Here is a 17,842-nt window from a genome sequence, read left to right as displayed (position 1 = left end):
TTAACTGACAGAACCTTCACCCTGATTGGCTGAATCAGTTAAGGCGCCTACATCTGCGCACCTGGGGGGGGGGGTAATTAACACTTAATTACCCTTCATTATTAGCCACATACCTGAAACTCATGCTATTACTACTTATTTACATTAACATTACAACTGTGAGAACTCTACCCGCCTCTAGTGTTGGAGTTTCACTCTTCGTTGCTCTTGACAGGCGGCAGGTTTTCTCTCTCCCACCTCTGCGTGTCTCTGCCGCTCACACACACACACACACACACGGGAGACTACAAGCAGGAAGTAGAAGAAAAAACAGACAGCGGCGGATAAAAACAAGGAAGTAAACGCCGTCGGAACCGAGCTGGAGCTCCCTTCTACTGCTGTAAAGTGAAAGCAGATCAGACGCACAGCTCAGTAAATAGCAATTCAAGGCACGACGGCAGTGCTAAGGAAGTTAGCCGCCAAGCTAACTCCTCCACAAGACTCCACATTAGCTCAAAAACAAGCACTAGACAGGAAACAAAAAAACAGAAGGGGGGAGGAAGACACAGACGAGTAAGTACACTGCAGTGAGCTGCAAACTGGTAAGCCCCACAGGATGAGGGAAGAAAAGCTTGTGTGAATGTGTGAGTCAGACAGAGAAATAGCAGAGAGGTGTAAGGGGAGAAGAAGAAGAAGAGGAGGAAGAGGAGGAGGGGGGAGGCTTTCTGTGCGTTACAGCACTTTTTCTACCGGTTGTTGTTTGTGTCAGCAGTGGAAGAGAGCACACAAACACAGCTCAGGAGGGCAGTGCTCCGGGGAGAAAGGGAAAAGTCAAGAGAAAAATAAAATGGTTGCTTTTTGTGTGTGTGTGTGTGCTCTGTGTGTGCAGCTCTCTTCACTCCTGCAGAGTGGTACTGAAAAAAAAAGGAGGTCTTGAGAGGGTTTTTAGGTACACAAAGGAACAAAAAGGTCAGGGCCTGATGCCGTACAGAGGGAGGTGAGGAGAAGGTGAGCTGTGTGTGTTGTGGTCATGCAGCGGCTCACACGCAGCACTTTCTGCTTGTGAGTCGGTAAACAAAGCGAGGGTGTTCGCACGCAGACAGTTCAGTGACTGCGGATGGGGTCTTCCTGTTTGGTGCCCTTGAGTAGTTTGTGTGATACTGCTGCTTTGGATGTTGTTTCCTGTGGACTTTGGCTCCCTCCATACATCATCTGTTGTTGGGAATATTATATCAGAGGGGGATTAGTCCTGGGGATCTTGGACTTTCCCCCTGTGCAAATATGAGAGCTGTTCACAGAAGGTCACAGCTATTAATAACCTGTCCTAAACTCTGTGTCTCCTATAAGACTTACTCCTCTTATCCCCAGAATTACCATCAGCCACCATGGACCACCAAGGGGAACCCCAGGAAGGAGCCGTGGGGCTGAAACACGAGGAGCTGCCGCAGATGGATGGGTCATGTGATGCGTGCGAGCCTGACGAGGCCCAACCAGCCACACAAGTGTGCCACTCCTGCAGCTTCGCCTTCTGCCCCGTCCACGCTGACAGACATGCCAGCAGCACACATCACCCGCTAATGCCTTATAACCACGAGGAGACACAAGCTAATGGACTTGGCACCGACAGAGACTCTAGAGTTGGAGATGGAGGTGAGGATGAGGCCGGTGCACAGAGGGCAGCTGGAGTGGGCGCTAATCAGGGGATGGAACAGCTCGGGGTGGCTAATGCAGATGTGAGTGGTGATGCTGAAGGAGCGGAGAACGGTCTGCAGCTGGAGGCCGAGCCGGCTGACGGAGCAGAGGGTGCAGAAGCAGGGCAGGAGGCCATGGCTGCTGGAGAGGCCGGGAAGAGGGACACTGTCACTGTAGAGAGGCTGCGCTGCAAGGAGCACGGACAGGAAGGCTCCCTCTACTGCAAACCAGACGAGAAGATAATATGTGTGGTGTGCGCCGTGCAGGGTGAGCACCGTGAGCATGAGATCATCACCCTGCACGAGGCCTACGTGTGGCAGAAGGTGAGTCACACGCTCAGAGCATGACAGGTTTATATCTGTACTACTGTACTGGATCATAATGGCGTGCTCCACATCTGCAGCTTCATAATGTATAACATAATGTATTCAGACCGTGGCCTCTCTGGTTTGCATTTCTAATTCAGTATTAAGTAATATGCCAATAGCTGGAGGCCCTGTAGTCTTTAAGTCAACTCACGAGGGCCCTGTCTAATGTTTAAATGTAACAATGTCTCATGATCACCCACATGCCATCTTTTATAAATTGATTCACTTTTACAGTTCCATAAATAATTTCCGTGAAGACTGTGAAACGGGAATTAAACGTTTTAAATAACCCTAACGTCCATTTGGGTTGGCACCAATTACGGCTTGACCCTTCCTCCATTTCCCAGATGGCCTTTTGCTTCAGGTGGGTTTAATAGGCCCAGTCGTTCAGTGCGGCATCACAGTCTGCCCAGTAAGCTGTGTTAATGCTGTGCTGGATTTTTGAGAAAAGCTACAGACTACGGACATACTACCATCACTACGGGCCCAGTACTGCAATATAAAGTGTTCGTGATGATTATGTTACCATTTAGAGTCGGATGTTATCAGCACACTGAACACATCCAGACCGTGTTATTGCACAGAGGACCAATTAACAAGTTGTGATAGCATCAAAAACCAGGACTTAGCTTTGGATTAATATTTTTGAAAAAGTCAAGGGTTTTGTTTGTGAACGCTAGAATAAAAAACGACACAGAAAAGCAAGCACAGCGAGAGCCTCAATTTGAAAATTGTCACACAGCCGGTGCGTTTAGCTACAGTAGTAATGACCCTCATGTTGTGCTGGCAGTAATACACAGAGTTAAGTCCTCTGCCCCATGGCTGTACATCAGAAAAAACGAACTAGAGCAGCACACTTCACTGCCTTCCTCTTACATCATGGCCACGTATGGATTGATGAGAGACAAAGGGGGTCACACACACACGCACTGCCTAAAGCCACATTATTTACTCTAAACTTACTCGGAGCTTTTATCCTGCTTTTTGTGTCAGTGTATTCATGTGAAAGAACGCTTTATCTACCGCAGTGGTGATATGATTTCCTGTCACAGTGCATTGCACTGAGTATGGACACTGTCAAACTATAAGCGTATCCTGTGATGGACATGGTGAGTCGTCAAGGATGTACCGTGCCTTATTCTTGCGGGCTAACATCTTCTAAAAGCATCAATCCAAACATATTGTCATATTATCAGTGATGAGAAGCTTTTGTCAACGTGCCCAGTAACAGCTTAGTAATAAAAAAATAACTAGCTAACTTGGTGTTTCTATCTATTCTATATTGTAGAGCAGGCAGGGGTATGACCTGCTGGGCTGCACACAACAGATGGCTGAAAAGATCAAGACAAAGTGGACCAACCCTGAGGTGAGTGAAAACTCCTGCATGCAGATCACTGAGCCGAGTGCTAATACTAATTAAACGGTAATGGCCATTTTTAGAAAACTTCTCCCCAAAGATTTGCTCTCAACTGTTCTCATTTAGTAATGAGCTCCAACTAACTCTTATCCAGTGAAATGAGAATTTCTCTGCAGCTATAAAAACTGGATTTGACCTCGCAAGCTGATTTTCCTTCAAAGATGTCTGTCAGTGCAGTTTAAAGATGTCAAAATTCACTTCTAGCAATAGAAGCAAACATATTCTGCAAACAGCACATAACATAAATATAAATATAGATGGTTGATGGTGATGGTCATAGGGACAGTACACATGTATAACATAATCAATGCACTTTATTTTGTTGTATCTTAATATAATGATCCATCGTTATAGAATAAACACAAGTTGCTTCAAGGTTTGTTCCTCCAAGGAACATGCTAGTCTACTTTCAGTACTATCTCCTCCATAATTAGGGCCAAGCAGTCTCAGACAGCCTGTCAAATTAACCCTGCAGACCCCGCAGGCCCAATTTTATATTTCACATGCAGTCCTATATTTCAGTTGCCCCAGTCCATGATTAATAACTACCTAGTCCAGTAAGGATTGCTCACAATCTGATTTTCGTCCTTAGCATAATTTAAAAAACTAAGAGTATTTTTTTCTAATAGCATGGTTTCAAGCCATCGGGAGCCACAACAGAACACAGAAAAGAAACCATTACTCATTTCTAATTCAGTGGGTACAGCAGTCAGCACTGCAGCAGTATAGACACTGCAGCGGTGGAGTCACAGCAGTCTAGAATGAGATAAAGAGGGATTAGAGAGAGATTATGTCATAAAGACATTGGGTTGTAAACATGAGAGCCATTTATTTCAATCCATATATTTATCATGCCGCCCCTGTTCAGAGATTACAGATCTGGGCTATTTGGTTTCTGCAGATATAATTCAGCTTGAAGCGTGTGATGCCATCATTGTGTACTGAGTCATGTCACTTTCAGTCTTCAGATGATGTCACTGTTTTGACTCAGCAGTCTTATCCGACGTCAGAGGTCAGATCTTCAAAGTGACTGTGAATTATGCATTCATGTGTGTAAAACAGAGAGAAATGCTGAATACAGAATGAGCTTCTAGCTGTTTTAAATCCCTCTTTGAACTTTATTTCACCTCATCGAAAAAACTCTTGTGTTTAATTTAGGAGTGAATGTAGTGTAATATATAGATAACCAGCAGGACTTCCTTAAAAAAACAAAACTGATGTGTAGTGCATGAGTGTACCCTCATAATGATGATTCAACACCAGGATTCAATAAGTTAGTATTTATTCTTTTGTATTTATTGTATTAACTGTTGTATTTGACCTTCTCGCAGTGTACAGACATTTCTCTTTTTCTGCTCCCTCATCGTATTTTCACATACCCGTCTATATATACGCGGCCACAGACTGAAATAATAATCACAAACTTATTTCAACCTTTATGTCCAACCTTCACGGAGTTGCCATCTGAGAAGCGGGTTGCATTTCGCACACCATCACCTCTCTCTGGATATAAACCAAAACAAAAGCTGCAAACTGAATTTTCATGACAAGTCAACCTTGAAAACAGTGGCTGTAGTTCCATTACAGATGCCATAGTGGGGGCATGTTCTGCCACAGACAGTTAGGCGTTGTGCAGTGAGAGATGTAACACTGAGCGGCGGGATCCAGGATGTAGGTCTCAGCTATGGTCTCACCATTAATGGCGGCTGCACCTGCTCCCTCAATTACCCCTGCACTGCCTGTTCTGCCTTATTTTCTGCTCAAAGTAGTGTCTGAACCCATTGGAGAGCAGTGGCACACAGGAGCTTCTCTCAGTACCTGCAGAGGTGTGACCCAAGCACAGTAGCACAATGTAGAAGGTTAATTTGACTGGCCTGCGAGAGGTAACACTTTTTGCTGGCAGCCGGCACCCCGCCCGAGTTCATGTCTATTATCATACTGAAATATCAATGCTGCCCCAAGGACTTCCTGGACATTTAGTATTGCGCTGTTCCGTTGTAGAGGTGTAGCGTGCCCTGCGAAAAGCACTTACCTGCTCGCTCACAGGGCACTGGGTTAGAGACCATTATGTGGATTTGTCGGTGTCTCCTCTCTGCACTCTCAAATGTCAGCATGTCTTAATATGCATGACAGGCAACCATCATAGTGGCTGCTCCTGGTGAGGAAAGTTGTGTGTGTATGTGTGCGTGGGTGTGTGAGACACAGAGGCTAAAAGAGAAGGTGATAGACAGAAGTTGGTGGAGGAGGTGAAATTGCATGGTGAAGGACTTTAGAGCGAAAGAGGCGCCTGTGAGGAGGTGAAAGGTGAATGCAAAGATTTAACCCTCAGCTGGTGTTAAATCTAGCCTGCTTAATTATGTGCTGTGCCGCAGGTAGGGGGAATTTAATCTCTCAAAGCTCATATCTCCTCTCACCACAGGGGAATGGAACATAATGCAAAAAAACAGAGATGAGTCTGCATACATATTAATGGATGACCAGAGGCAAAACGTTACGAGGGGCCTAGATGACTGTCTGTCAGTCAGCCAGTCAGCTTGTCGTCAAAGAGCTGGAAAATGATAGGGAAAGCATGATGTGGCGGCGGGCCAGGACAGCAGGTAGTCGGGGTATTTACCTCACTCTCATGTTTTATTTACTCACTTTCTGCCGTGCAGGGTGTCTTTCTCGGGCACCCAGAGAGAGAGAGAGAGAAGTCCGATATCTGGAAGCAACATAAGCCCAGTCACAAATGCGTATATGTGTGTGTAGCAGCTACATCCATTTTCCCTGCCTCATAAAATCTACAAGAGCAGCAGACACATTAAAGCTGTCTTAGGGAGCCGAGGCTGAGGAACAGACGGCAGAGGCATGAAAAGACTTGGCTGCTGCTGTTAGGTTTATTCATCTTACTTTTTTCTTGTCCTTCTCTACCTCATCCTTTACTTCCCCCCCTACTCCTCCTCTCACTACCTCTTCCCCCTCTGCCATTGCTCTTTAAAGCTGTCATTCCCTTTCTATCGCTACTCACGGCATTTTAATTGAATTACTCGGTATCATTCCCCAGAAAGTTGCTTGGCTGACATTGCTTCTCTCAAAACCAATAAAAAGGTTCTGGATATTGAAACTCTGCTGTTATAAAACCAAAGGCCCTCTGTCTCATTTTTCCTCTCCCTCTTTTTAACTTCCCTTGCCTCCCCACTTTATATTACTTTATATGACTTTTTGAAGAGGAGCTGGTGTTTTTCAAATTAACTTTCTATGTATTGCTGTGTTGTTTTAGAGGCTAAATTGGAGAATCTAATTTCTGGAAGAGATAAAAGAGCCCGAGAGAGAAAGAGAGAGAGAGCGTAGTGTTCACTTGGAACCGGGCCACTATTGCCAAGGGCAAGGACAGTTCAAATCCATTTACTCCTAATGTTCTATTAATGCTTTTTAGGCCTGTTTAAAAGAGCATCACACAAAACAGACCTCAGAACCAGCAGCAGACCCGGCTCTGATTCAGTAGTGAGAACATTTAAAGAAAGTTAACCATTTGAACTCGAGTGCATCACCAAAGCATCAAAGTTAGATAAAAAAGTTTTCATCTCTACATGCTGAAAAAATATGTCCTGTATCTGCTTTTTTTATCACTTGGCTAAAGCTGCGGGATGCCTAATTTTGGGGAAATATTCAAGGCGGCACTGTTTTATCAACCAGTCAATTCTTGATGTCCCGAGCATCATACTGTCGTGTAATTCTCAGACACCAAAAAATAACCTTTTTAGTGTCTGTTGAAACTTTGGGACTTAACTGGAAATTAAATTGCTTTTGCAATGAAAGACCCCCTGAGCGGTTGAAGAGGTCCAAATTAAACGCTGAGGCTACTCTGATATTTGTTGTGAGCTTTTTTCAGTTTGCTTTTGTTTTCCATTTTAGTGTGTCCTGATGTCTCACCAAAGTAACGCGACGCGCAGCTTTTCGTTGTTGTTTTTTAACACTGATATATTTTCATTCCCAGGGGCTTTGCTTCTGTTTCCGCAGTCTTTTTTTGCAACAGCACTAATGAGTAGCACAACCTTTTCTGTAGCCAGTCACACAAGCACACTAGTGTGTGAAGTTAATTCTATTTGAGTGTCTTGCTATATTGTAATCACATGAAGTGTTAGAGGAATGTCTGAGAGGTTTTCTAATTATAGAGAGACACAGATCCCAGCTTTCTGCTCTGAAGACACATTTTCAGTCACAGTGAGATTTTGGCATGTGGAATTTCAACTTTAAGTCTTATCTCACTTATATTGTCCATGAAGTTATGAAGGAAAAGTTCAAGCTGGTCAAGTCTGAACTGACCTTTTTAGTCCTTCCTTTGCATTACCATCATTTCTGAATTTCTCAGATAACAAAGATTTGTAATAATGCAAAGCAAGTTTAAAACCATGACTTAAAAGAATTTAGCTTCCCTTATCTGCTTCCCTACTGTCCTACCTTTTGCTCGACAAAGAAATTAGCTTTTTTAATCTGCTTGCCAGATGTCCTGCCTCTGCCTGTGCTCTCTGTCTCATCCGCTGTCCTTACTCTCACCCTGCCCTTGTAAGCAGTGTGCTGCCGTCTCTCCCGAGGCCTCATTTCATGGCCTCAGCTCGCAGTAATGCAAATGAAGATTAGCGTGCATGAATGCTCCTTCCTTGCAAGCTCTGTCACCGAGTGAAAGGTCCAAGGGCAGAGGGCTCCTGCTTCACAAACACAAAGAGCACTGATCCCAGACTCCCATCTGCCGCCAAGGCCACAGGGACTCGGCGAGAGAGCGGTCGGCTCTGTGGAGGTCCTGGACATTGTGAGATGCGGTGATGGAATGTGTCAGTTCGATGACAGATAAGATACTAAAAGCGATAAGATTTATGGATCAATTCTGTCAGCTCTATTCATGTTGTAGCTTTGTTCTTGGATGGCATTGTTCTTCATGATTTATGCTGACTGCTTGCTACCATTCTCTGAAACTTGTTGTGACCACAAAAGAGCAAAATATACACAAGTGTGTGTAATATTCTGTCATTTGAACTGAAATTAAACCAGACAAATTCATGATCCGTTGTCAAAGATGTTGCAACACATATTTGAAGTTAGCCTATTATACTTATGATGACCAGCGATCACTGTGGTCAGTAACAGCATCATGGTGAATCCTAAAACATAATGTAACAGCGGCACAAGTAGTGAAGAGATATGAAGTCAGCTAACCGACTCAGTATTATCAGTTACACTGCAATACACATATATGTAACGTTTGTTGAAAACATGCTGTGTAATATTAGCTGACATTAGCCCCCACGAGCTCCAGGTCATGTATTCAACCTTCATCCTCAATACGAAGATTGTTTCGTTTCCTTTTCAAATAAATGGCTGAAATTTAATTCTTTATTTTATTATTCATGATAATAGTTGAATGCTAAAGCTATGCCTGACATGGAATTAACTAATGAAGCAATCACTGCCAGTACTGCTAGCTGTTTAATAAATTCATAGATGTTAATGAAAACTTTGACAGACAGATGTATTCCATTTGGATAACTGATAATAAATGAAAATGCCTAACAGATGTCCAAATTGAAAGGATTACTCAGATTTGCACAGGAATTGGACTTGAGTATTAAATATGTTGATCCATCACGGTGTCCATGACACCTAAATCAGAGCCAACTTGGAGGACGATGCCTGAGACGTCACAGCATGAGCAACAGCTTGAGCATTAAATTTTTTGTCCCGGTACAAAATGAAGTAGTAAATGCCTTGTCATTTCTTAATGTGCGTTTTAAGTGCTCACTGCTCACGTTTTAAATGATGAGGCTTCGAGTAGATTTAATCAGCCGATATTGTAATTTAGTAGGATTTATGATATTTGAGCACTTCCCACTATTGCTTTGTGCATTAATGGTTAAGAGCTTTCAGAGGCATAAAAAGATAGATTTGGAAAATAAAGCCTCAGTCTCTCCACATTCACAGATGTTTTTCTGGACAAGGAATGGAACATGTTGCCAGTCCAAGGCAGTTGCAGTTTATTGTTCCTAATTCATCAGACATGCTTTCAGGCCATTGATTTTGGTGGGGCTTAAAGAAAAAACGACTCTTTGCTTTCCAATTAGATGTTAACTAAGTCTCCCTGTCTGATTCAGAATGAACAATGTGCTGATTTTTTCTCTGCTCATACAAAGAAAATAAATTAAAACTGTTACTTTTTTGCGCTTGGTTTAATGGGCAATTTGGAGAATCTGATTGCTTGTGCAAGAATGGCAAATGCACGATAAAACTTTGGGTCCCTGGGGGTCGTGGCTCTGCCAACCTCAGTAAAGACTGATGATTCCTTGCTCCGCTGGAGAGAGGGAGGCTGAGGGGAAACAAGATAAAATATATGGCAAGGAAGAGGGGGAAGTTCTCCTCAAGGGCAGATGAAAAACTGAGCAGCTATGTTCACTGATTGAAGCGATTTATAACATATTCAGGACCACAGATCGTGACAAGGGACTTTGGGGTGTTTTACCTCATGACAAGATCAGCGTTGCAGGTGGAGCCATCTCAGTGGGACGGATTGCAGGGAGGCATCTTGTTTATTGAGGTGTTTTAACGTAATGAGTCATAGCTAAGGAGAGCCTCATCGGGGGAACTGGGAAAAGTATTAAAAAAGGTTTCTCAGCGAGGAAGCTCAGTTGGCCTGAAAGCCAAACAGATGGCTTGCTGTGGTAGAAGGAGCCTCTGAGGTCTCTATCTACAGATGGGATGCATGAAGTTTGCCTCTAGAGGAGCTGATTCATGCTATCAATTAGCTACTGCATGACTGAGACCAGTGGGCTTATTAAAGTAATATTCACATGTCAACGTAAAAGACAGAAATATCTGTCTGCTCTCTTATATTGGTCATTCAGTATGTTTCTCAGTTTTGCCTCTGGACATTGAGACGGTTTGATGTCTGTCTCTATCAGTGCTTCTCTGTTTTATGACTTCATCTCAATGATTAATGCCTACAGTGACGTACTTCATGCAGGTTCATTTAAAATGGCAGCCCAGTATCTCTTTCCATCTAGGTATCTAGCAGACTTCCTTAACGTCATTCCTTCACTCAAGCTCTCTCCCTCTCTGTGTCCTGTACCTCAACATATCCTAGATGTCCACAGAGGAGCTAGAGGAATATGTGAACATCCAGTTCGATGAGCTCCGCAGATTGGTGCGTCTGGAGGAGAAGAGGACCCTTCACCTGGTAGACCTGAAAGAGGCGTTCCTGACAGCATCAGCTGCAGAGAAAATTGCCGAGATCAGTGTCGAGACTGAGCGCCTACAGGAAGAGATGGCCAACATCACAAACCAGCTGTGCCTGTTGGAACAGGCAGAGGCAGGAGGTCCTGCAATGGTTGCAGAGGCGCTTGTAGCAGCGCCCGGACCAAACCGCAGACTGCAGGTGAGAAGAACCTTCCTTCCTCGTTATCCTTAAAGGACTATTGCATAACAGACGTGTTACCCGTATGCCATCTTGGTCCCCTCTCCCAGTTTTGGTGAGGATGACTGAGCATTGGCAAAGTTAATGGAAGTCAGTTCATCTGTTTATTTTGATTATGGAGCTTTACAATATGCTATGTTTATAAAGTAGCAAGCAGTCACACAGTAGGAAAAAAATAAATAATTTGAATTAAAAATGTTGATACATCACGTAGCCCTCTGAATTACATCAAATTGAATGCTGAGGTACCAATAGATTTCCACCCCTATTGTGCTGGTAGAAAGCCTGTTTATAATGTCACAGATGTCTAGTGTGACTCACATTCAGCATGCTATAATTTATTTAGTGTGATGTTTTCAGCTTTCTGACAATTGGTTTAAAGTTGGTTTAAAACTTGGCACAAAAAACTTAATTTGACATATCAGCCTTAGTTTGTTAATAACATTTTTATTGAGACTTGAAAGCAAACACCACAATGAATGAAAAGCCAATGCATTAGATCTGGAGGCCACATCACATCTCAAGGCCTGCTCAAAGCACTTTGAAACAACCCCAGCAAACAGGGTCAATGATTAATTAATCTGAACTTTAAACACAGAGGTCCAGTGCCAGCGTCGTTACTAAGGGCAGCCTTGTAAAGTATGAGTGCCTACTGTCTTGTCAATAAACAATTACAAACAATTTTCCAGCCAGCACAAAGCTCTTATGTTGCAGATTGCATGTAGCCACCTTTACAATGCATTCTTCACATAGTCATTAGTGATATTTTATGGGATAGTCAGCAATGGCACCTCAGCCTGTCTTCATCTGCTTCTGATGTGGCCTAACTGAAAAATCCTTGCAGCCATAGAGGCTTGATCTCAGACCTTAAACATAAAAGATTATCCTTCTAATGACTGTGGCACCTGCTGCATAGTCATTATGATCAAATGAATGTGGTAAACAGGTGCCACCGTACACAGCTTTGTTCCAAATGAGCGGTGAGGCTGGCTGTTTTTATCCACTGCATACTTTGTGTTCTTGTAGAGAAATATAGTTTTGCTTACAGTCAGCTGTGTCAGTATGATACAGGTAATAAGGTGCAAATAAATCCTGAGCTGTTGGCTGATGAGGCATAAGTGTAACTATGTTTGTCCTCTGGATACACTATTTGTCATTAACACAGCAGCTGTTTCCTCTTCTCTTACATGCCAGCCCCTTAGTCAAAATAATGTGTTTGCACCTGAGCATGTGTGCAGTTATACTGTATAATTTATACGCATAATGTGCATAAACACTACCAGAAGTGCAACACATGTCACTTGAGATTCTGCAGGGCTTCACTTCCTCATCCCTCATTTGAACATTGAAGAGCAGGCTGTTACTGCTTATAGGTCCCAAATTACAATATCCCATTGGTCCATTTGTCACTCTCCATACTTTAGTCAACATAGTCAGGAAAAGAGCCTTGAGTGTTCCCTGGCGGTGCTGTGTAGGACCTGGGAGACTGCTGTAATGGTGGAAGCTGATGTGCAGATTGCTTTTCCTAGCTGAGAAATTAATCCATGGTGGGCCAAGTTCATTAAGGCCCTAATTGAATGCCAATGGTTACCCTGTTTATTCTCATGTGTTAGTTACTGCTGGAGTGAGTAATGGGCTGTGTTATTTGTAAATATATGGTCACAGGAGAGGTGTGTGTATGTGTGTGTAGGTGTAGAGAGGGGGCTTATGCAGCACTTTACAGTACTTAGCCAGCAATGATGCATCTTATTGTGTTTATGTGGATACACACAATAAGTTGCACCTAAAACCGGCAACGTCTGCAGCAGTTTTTGTCTTTGGTTTGACATTAGAGATGCGTAGAGCCTCATGGATCCGAAGAATAACTGATTCAAACATCAACTCTCCAACTTGCTCACTCACTCTTCCACTGTTCTTCCGTCTGCCTCGTAAAGGCAGTGTCACCAGATGGCACATCGAACTACAATCATTCACTTGCCTCTTTTCTGCATTTCTGCTTAAAGTGTTAGCTTGGAAGACATGAGCATGGAGTGAAAGATTAGGCTTTAAAAAAAATCTTATTAAACCTTAATTTAGAGGCACACAATGCAGAATTTGTCAGTTGCTGCTTGTAAAAACACTATTATTATTCCCCAGCTCAATGAGGGAGACAGAGAGAGACGGTGGTCGAGCGAGCTATAGAGCGAATGAAGAGAGGGAGCAGCGTTAGCGGGAACAAAGCAGTGAATCAGAAAAATAAAACATTTTCTGACTGTGTCACGGTGGTTACATTCGAAAGCCAAAAAAAATCCTGTGAGAAGTTGCCTGATTGCTGGATTTTATGTGTATTCAGCTGAAGTGTATACTTCAACCTGCTGAGTATGGCCACTGGCCAGCCCTGCATCTGAGAGTGCAGTTCAACCACACCTCCAGCCATGCTCAAGGAGACACAGACCCGTAGCTCTCAATCACAGAGAGGGGGTTAAGGTTAAGGAAAGTAGCATTTTGACCTTTAAAACAACAATGACCAAAATTTTAATTTTTGGATATGAATACCTAAGAAATACTACTGGGAAGCTACCGAATGGTATAAAAACCTCAAAAACACAAAAAAAATTATGTAACTGCCCAAGAGCACTCCGTGTCTATGGGGTTTTGTTTTTTTTTATTAATCTACCAACTCTGACAACTTCACTGCAACATATACAGTAAGTCCTGCACCTCTATGTAAACAGCCATTACAGTTATTGTTTCATATGTCAAATATGACAAATTTCAAATTGCAAGAGCTTACAGCGATCATTAGTCAAACGTGTACAGTGTGTGAAATTAATTTGTTAAATGAATCTGTTGTTTCAGCAGTACAGCCCACTAGCAGCTACAACTGCAGTATTGTACAACGCTTTTTCCAGTGAAAACACATATTTAAATGACCTGACCCTTTTTGCTCTTTTGGTTTTTGTTTATTCCTCCACATGTTAAGCACAATCTAATCCCTTGTGCCAGACAGCTACAGTTAAGGCCTCCAGCACTTTTCCAAAGTAGTACCTCGATTCCAACTTTTACAACAAAAGAAAGACTTGCAGCTTCAGAGCCAAGTCAGAAAAAGGGATTTGCTGCTTTGAAAGAATATCACATACTGCAGCCATGTAGCTGCAGGCATGTGGAACTGAGCAGCTATGATGTAAAATATTACTCACCTGCGTAAAAACTCATCTTTTCAACTGCTCCCTATAGAATCGAGCGCGTAATTGAGGTGAGTCTTCTGGCTTAGGGTCAAACAAACAAGTTACCTCTGGTTCTCTTAATAATCTCACATCTTTCTTTCAATTCAGACACAGGAACACATGCAGTAAATACACATGCAGTGTATGCAAGACAGTGTGGGGATGATACAAGCACTGTGAAAATTGACCAATCAGTGGGAGCCAGGGGGAGAATATATTAATAGACTTTGACTTTTTTTGAGTCCATTTATTATCAGAATTCGCAGTCTCCACATTTTCATTAAAAAGTGCCAGTAGGTACTCATTTGTACAACCGCGCAGCGTGTTTACTGGAGCACCCCCTGATGACTATACAGTAATTAAAATACCATTGATATATCAAAAAGAGAGTACAGGGATGCTGTACGGAAGAGACATGGGTATAGACAGATAATGTGCTGTATATACAATGTACATCTGTCATTAAAAGGATCCAGTCCTGGCAATCATTGGGTCCCAGCATTCATGTGACAACATTCATGTGTGTCATGTGTGGCAATGCATCCTGCCCCACCACAAAAACTGCTCAGGAATGGCTCGAGGAATGTAACAAAATGCTCAAGGCTTTGACGTGGCAAACAAATTCCCCAGATCCCAATCCAATCTAACATCTGTGGGATGTGTCAGAACAAGTCGGATCCATGGAGGCCCCACCTAGCAGACCACAGGACTCAAAGGATCTGCCTCTAACGCCCTGGTGCAAGACAACACAGGATCTGTGTCCGTGTTGTGACGGGTAAGAGTCAAGTCCAATCCACGATGGGGCCCTTATGGATCAAACTTGTTACGGCACATCCCATGGATGATTGGGATCTGGGAAATTTGGAGGCCAGGTTGCCACCTTGAGCTCTTATCCACGTTCCCCCTGTTCTTGATCTTCAACTGTGTTTTCGTGGTTGGTGGTGTGTGTCAAGTGGCATCCACATAAATGCCAGGACCCAAGGTTTCCCAGCAAAACACATTGTAACGAGAGGATCAATGTTAATTGCTTCACCTGCTCGTCCTTTTAATGGCTGATTGGTGTAATTGTAAATACATTAATGTAAATAAATATACATGCTATATAAGTAAATAAACACCCCTGCTTATAAAGAGATGTATTAGATCCACACATGTTCCTGTGAGGCGGTATTGGTGCGCATATACATGTGTACATGCCAGCCCACTTGTGTCCGCACCGCCCACTTTATTGTGGAACTGCTTTGGGCCACTTTCACACATGTATGACCGAAAGGATTCTATAAGGTTGCTTTAGTCTGTGATCCTGTTTATAAAAGCAGAGGCTCAAAGCTCTTTAAGCCTTAAGGGACTCCTAGCATGAAAACAAAGCCAAGATGCCTCATTAGCCAGGCATTGAGAGTCTGCGCCAGTGACCCATCACTGACTGAGTCGTGACCCAGGTCACAATGAACTGCTCAGAGGCTGATTTGAAACAAAGCAGCCTTTTGCCTACCTTTAAATATGCTGAGGGTCAGTATTAAGACTCTTCTTTTCAATGCAGAGTAGTTTTGTGCATTTTTAGTGTATAATACATGTTGGAAAATTTAAAAAACTATAAAAAAAAGTGATCATGTCTCAATAATGAATCATGTGCTTGTGCTAATTAGAAACCCCTATTGTTTTAAAAGGTGCTACTATCACTAGACTTGACTAGATTAATGGAATACTTGTTATTTTCTACAGTTTTAATATGTATGACTGAATTGATGAAATGTCCGATTACATGTATCTTTCAGTTTAGAGGTAGGCATTCCTTACAGATCATTGCTGTAGGCTAAAAACAGATGAAGGTGAGCTTATTACGGATACTAATTTCCCCTAATTTGATTATATCGTTTTTTTAGATGTGTTTGTTCATTTCACAGGGGCATTGCACCATGTCTTAGCTGTATCAGAGTTAGCTATACGCTAATTTACATCTGTATTCCCTGGGCAGGAGACAGAGACAACATCTTTGTTAAGAAAATTAACGCTAGACAATACATAATCACTACAAACAACATCAACAACCCCAACAACATCAATAAGATTTCAAAACAAGAGGTAGCTTTCCTTTGCAGGCTGTGCCCCAATAGATCATTTGTCGTGGGAGTTAACAGCACACTTTGAAATATAATTCAAACAATTCAAGAACACATAATTCCATGAAGTTGATACAGTTTTTAAATTATGAATATAGCAAGTATTTCTTAGAGGGACCATTTTTTTGTGTGTGGACATATTGATGGACTGCCCGAGGCATTTTTCTCTTTATTGTTGCAGCGTAACTGTGGTAATTACAGTTGGAACAAAGCTCAATAGCCATCAGCATCTATCTACTAGTGTATTTCTTTCAATTTTGTGGGCAATGGCACTTAAAAACTGTTTAATTGGACAAATGAGAACAAAGCACACAATTGGGACTATAACAACTGTCTGTTTTCATTGTTGTATAGTAATGCAGTCAGAGCAAAAAAAGAAAAACAACACACAATACTATCACAACAGTTGGATAGAATCATCAAAAAAAAGACTGCCCTGATATTATCAATGACAAAAGTGCAAATGTGAAGGTATTATGATAACGTTAATGTTGATATTATCTCCTCAGGGGAATCACTGATGTTAGAGATCAAAGAAAATATAGTGCAAGTGTTACATAAAGCAACATTATGTACTTAAATACCTTAAAATAACAGCTTCAAAATCATTTTGATGGTACAGGTTCTTGTAGTAGGGTGAATGGTCACTCCGCCCCCCTATCTCTTGTTTCTTGTTTCTATTTAACTTCAGTGAGAGGGTAGGACCACTTTACGTTTACTTCAAGATACAAGTTTTCAAGACGTAACATTGTGATGATGTAATGAGTTTTGGTTGTAGTCAGCACTTACATTACGTCTGACAAATTGTTACACACCTGGGATTTATAATTTCCGACAGTGTTGTTGCCAAGAGTAGTTTGAAACGCTTGATTAATGATATCCCACGTGCTGTCAACTTATTGGCTCACCAGCGAAGGGTAGACTAACATGCATCAACTCATTTTTGCCCAGCAACATAATAAGTCTTTAATAGTAATATGGTTTTAAAAGCATAACACACCAGTGGATTTGCAGTCATAATTTAGAGCAGACTAGGAAATCTTTGTATGTCTCCAGACCTGTCACTGTTAGTTATCAGCTAATGGAGGGTCTTTTAATCAGCCAAGCAGTGGAGAAACGGAAAGACTTTTGCAAATGTGTGCTTTTTGTAGAGGCAGCCTTTCAGCGACTAGTCAAGAGCTTCTTAAGTGAATGTCAGTTCTGCACTCTGATTTCACAAATTGACTTTTCAGTCGATTGAAGTGTTTGACAAGGTAAACCAAGAGAGGAATCTCACTTAGTTCCAATATTTGAAAATACTTATTTGTCCAGATTTTAGGCTAATTAAATTTAGAGCCAAGTCTTAGTCAGTGAGGCAGACAGCTCCGCGGTCTCTCGTCATCAGCTCTTCTCTAATCTGCTGCGCTGCCGAGGAGGCGCAGGCTTTCAAGACGCTGGTTAGTTACACATTGTTAAAATCCCTCTCTGGCAAAGCCATGTTAGCGCTGGGAGGCATGGTCCAGCGCAACAGTTCAGTCAGTGCTGGGCAGAATATTAAAGAGTTTGTGCTCACAGTCCTCTTGACTGAAAATAAACCAGTTGAGATCAGCAGATGTATAACAAGTAGTTTTGTTTTACAT

At 42.4% G+C, this 17,842-nt stretch overlaps 1 protein-coding gene across 3 annotated transcripts in view; it reads left to right on the top strand.

Annotated features, from left to right (window-relative positions):
• The first annotated feature begins 253 nt into the window (after positions 1-253).
• The window catches only part of trim44 (tripartite motif containing 44), a 41,744-nt gene continuing 24,155 nt past the window's right edge, over positions 254-17,842 (top strand). The window contains exons 1-4 of one of the 3 annotated variants that reach the window (XM_073472404.1): positions 254-552; positions 1,348-1,994; positions 3,328-3,405; positions 10,568-10,858. In XM_073472404.1, the coding sequence (XP_073328505.1) occupies positions 1,365-1,994; positions 3,328-3,405; positions 10,568-10,858 (999 nt within the window). In that variant the 5' untranslated portion in view covers positions 254-552; positions 1,348-1,364. Of the gene's footprint in view, positions 582-1,326; positions 1,995-3,327; positions 3,406-10,567; positions 10,859-17,842 lie in introns of all 3 variants that reach the window. The other 2 variants (XM_073472405.1, XM_073472407.1) reach the window with 2 other exon arrangements.

This window comes from Pagrus major, chromosome 8 (genome assembly GCF_040436345.1).
Source record: "Pagrus major chromosome 8, Pma_NU_1.0".
Lineage (NCBI taxonomy): Eukaryota > Metazoa > Chordata > Actinopteri > Spariformes > Sparidae > Pagrus > Pagrus major.
This window is presented reverse-complemented; position numbering and strand designations above follow the sequence as displayed.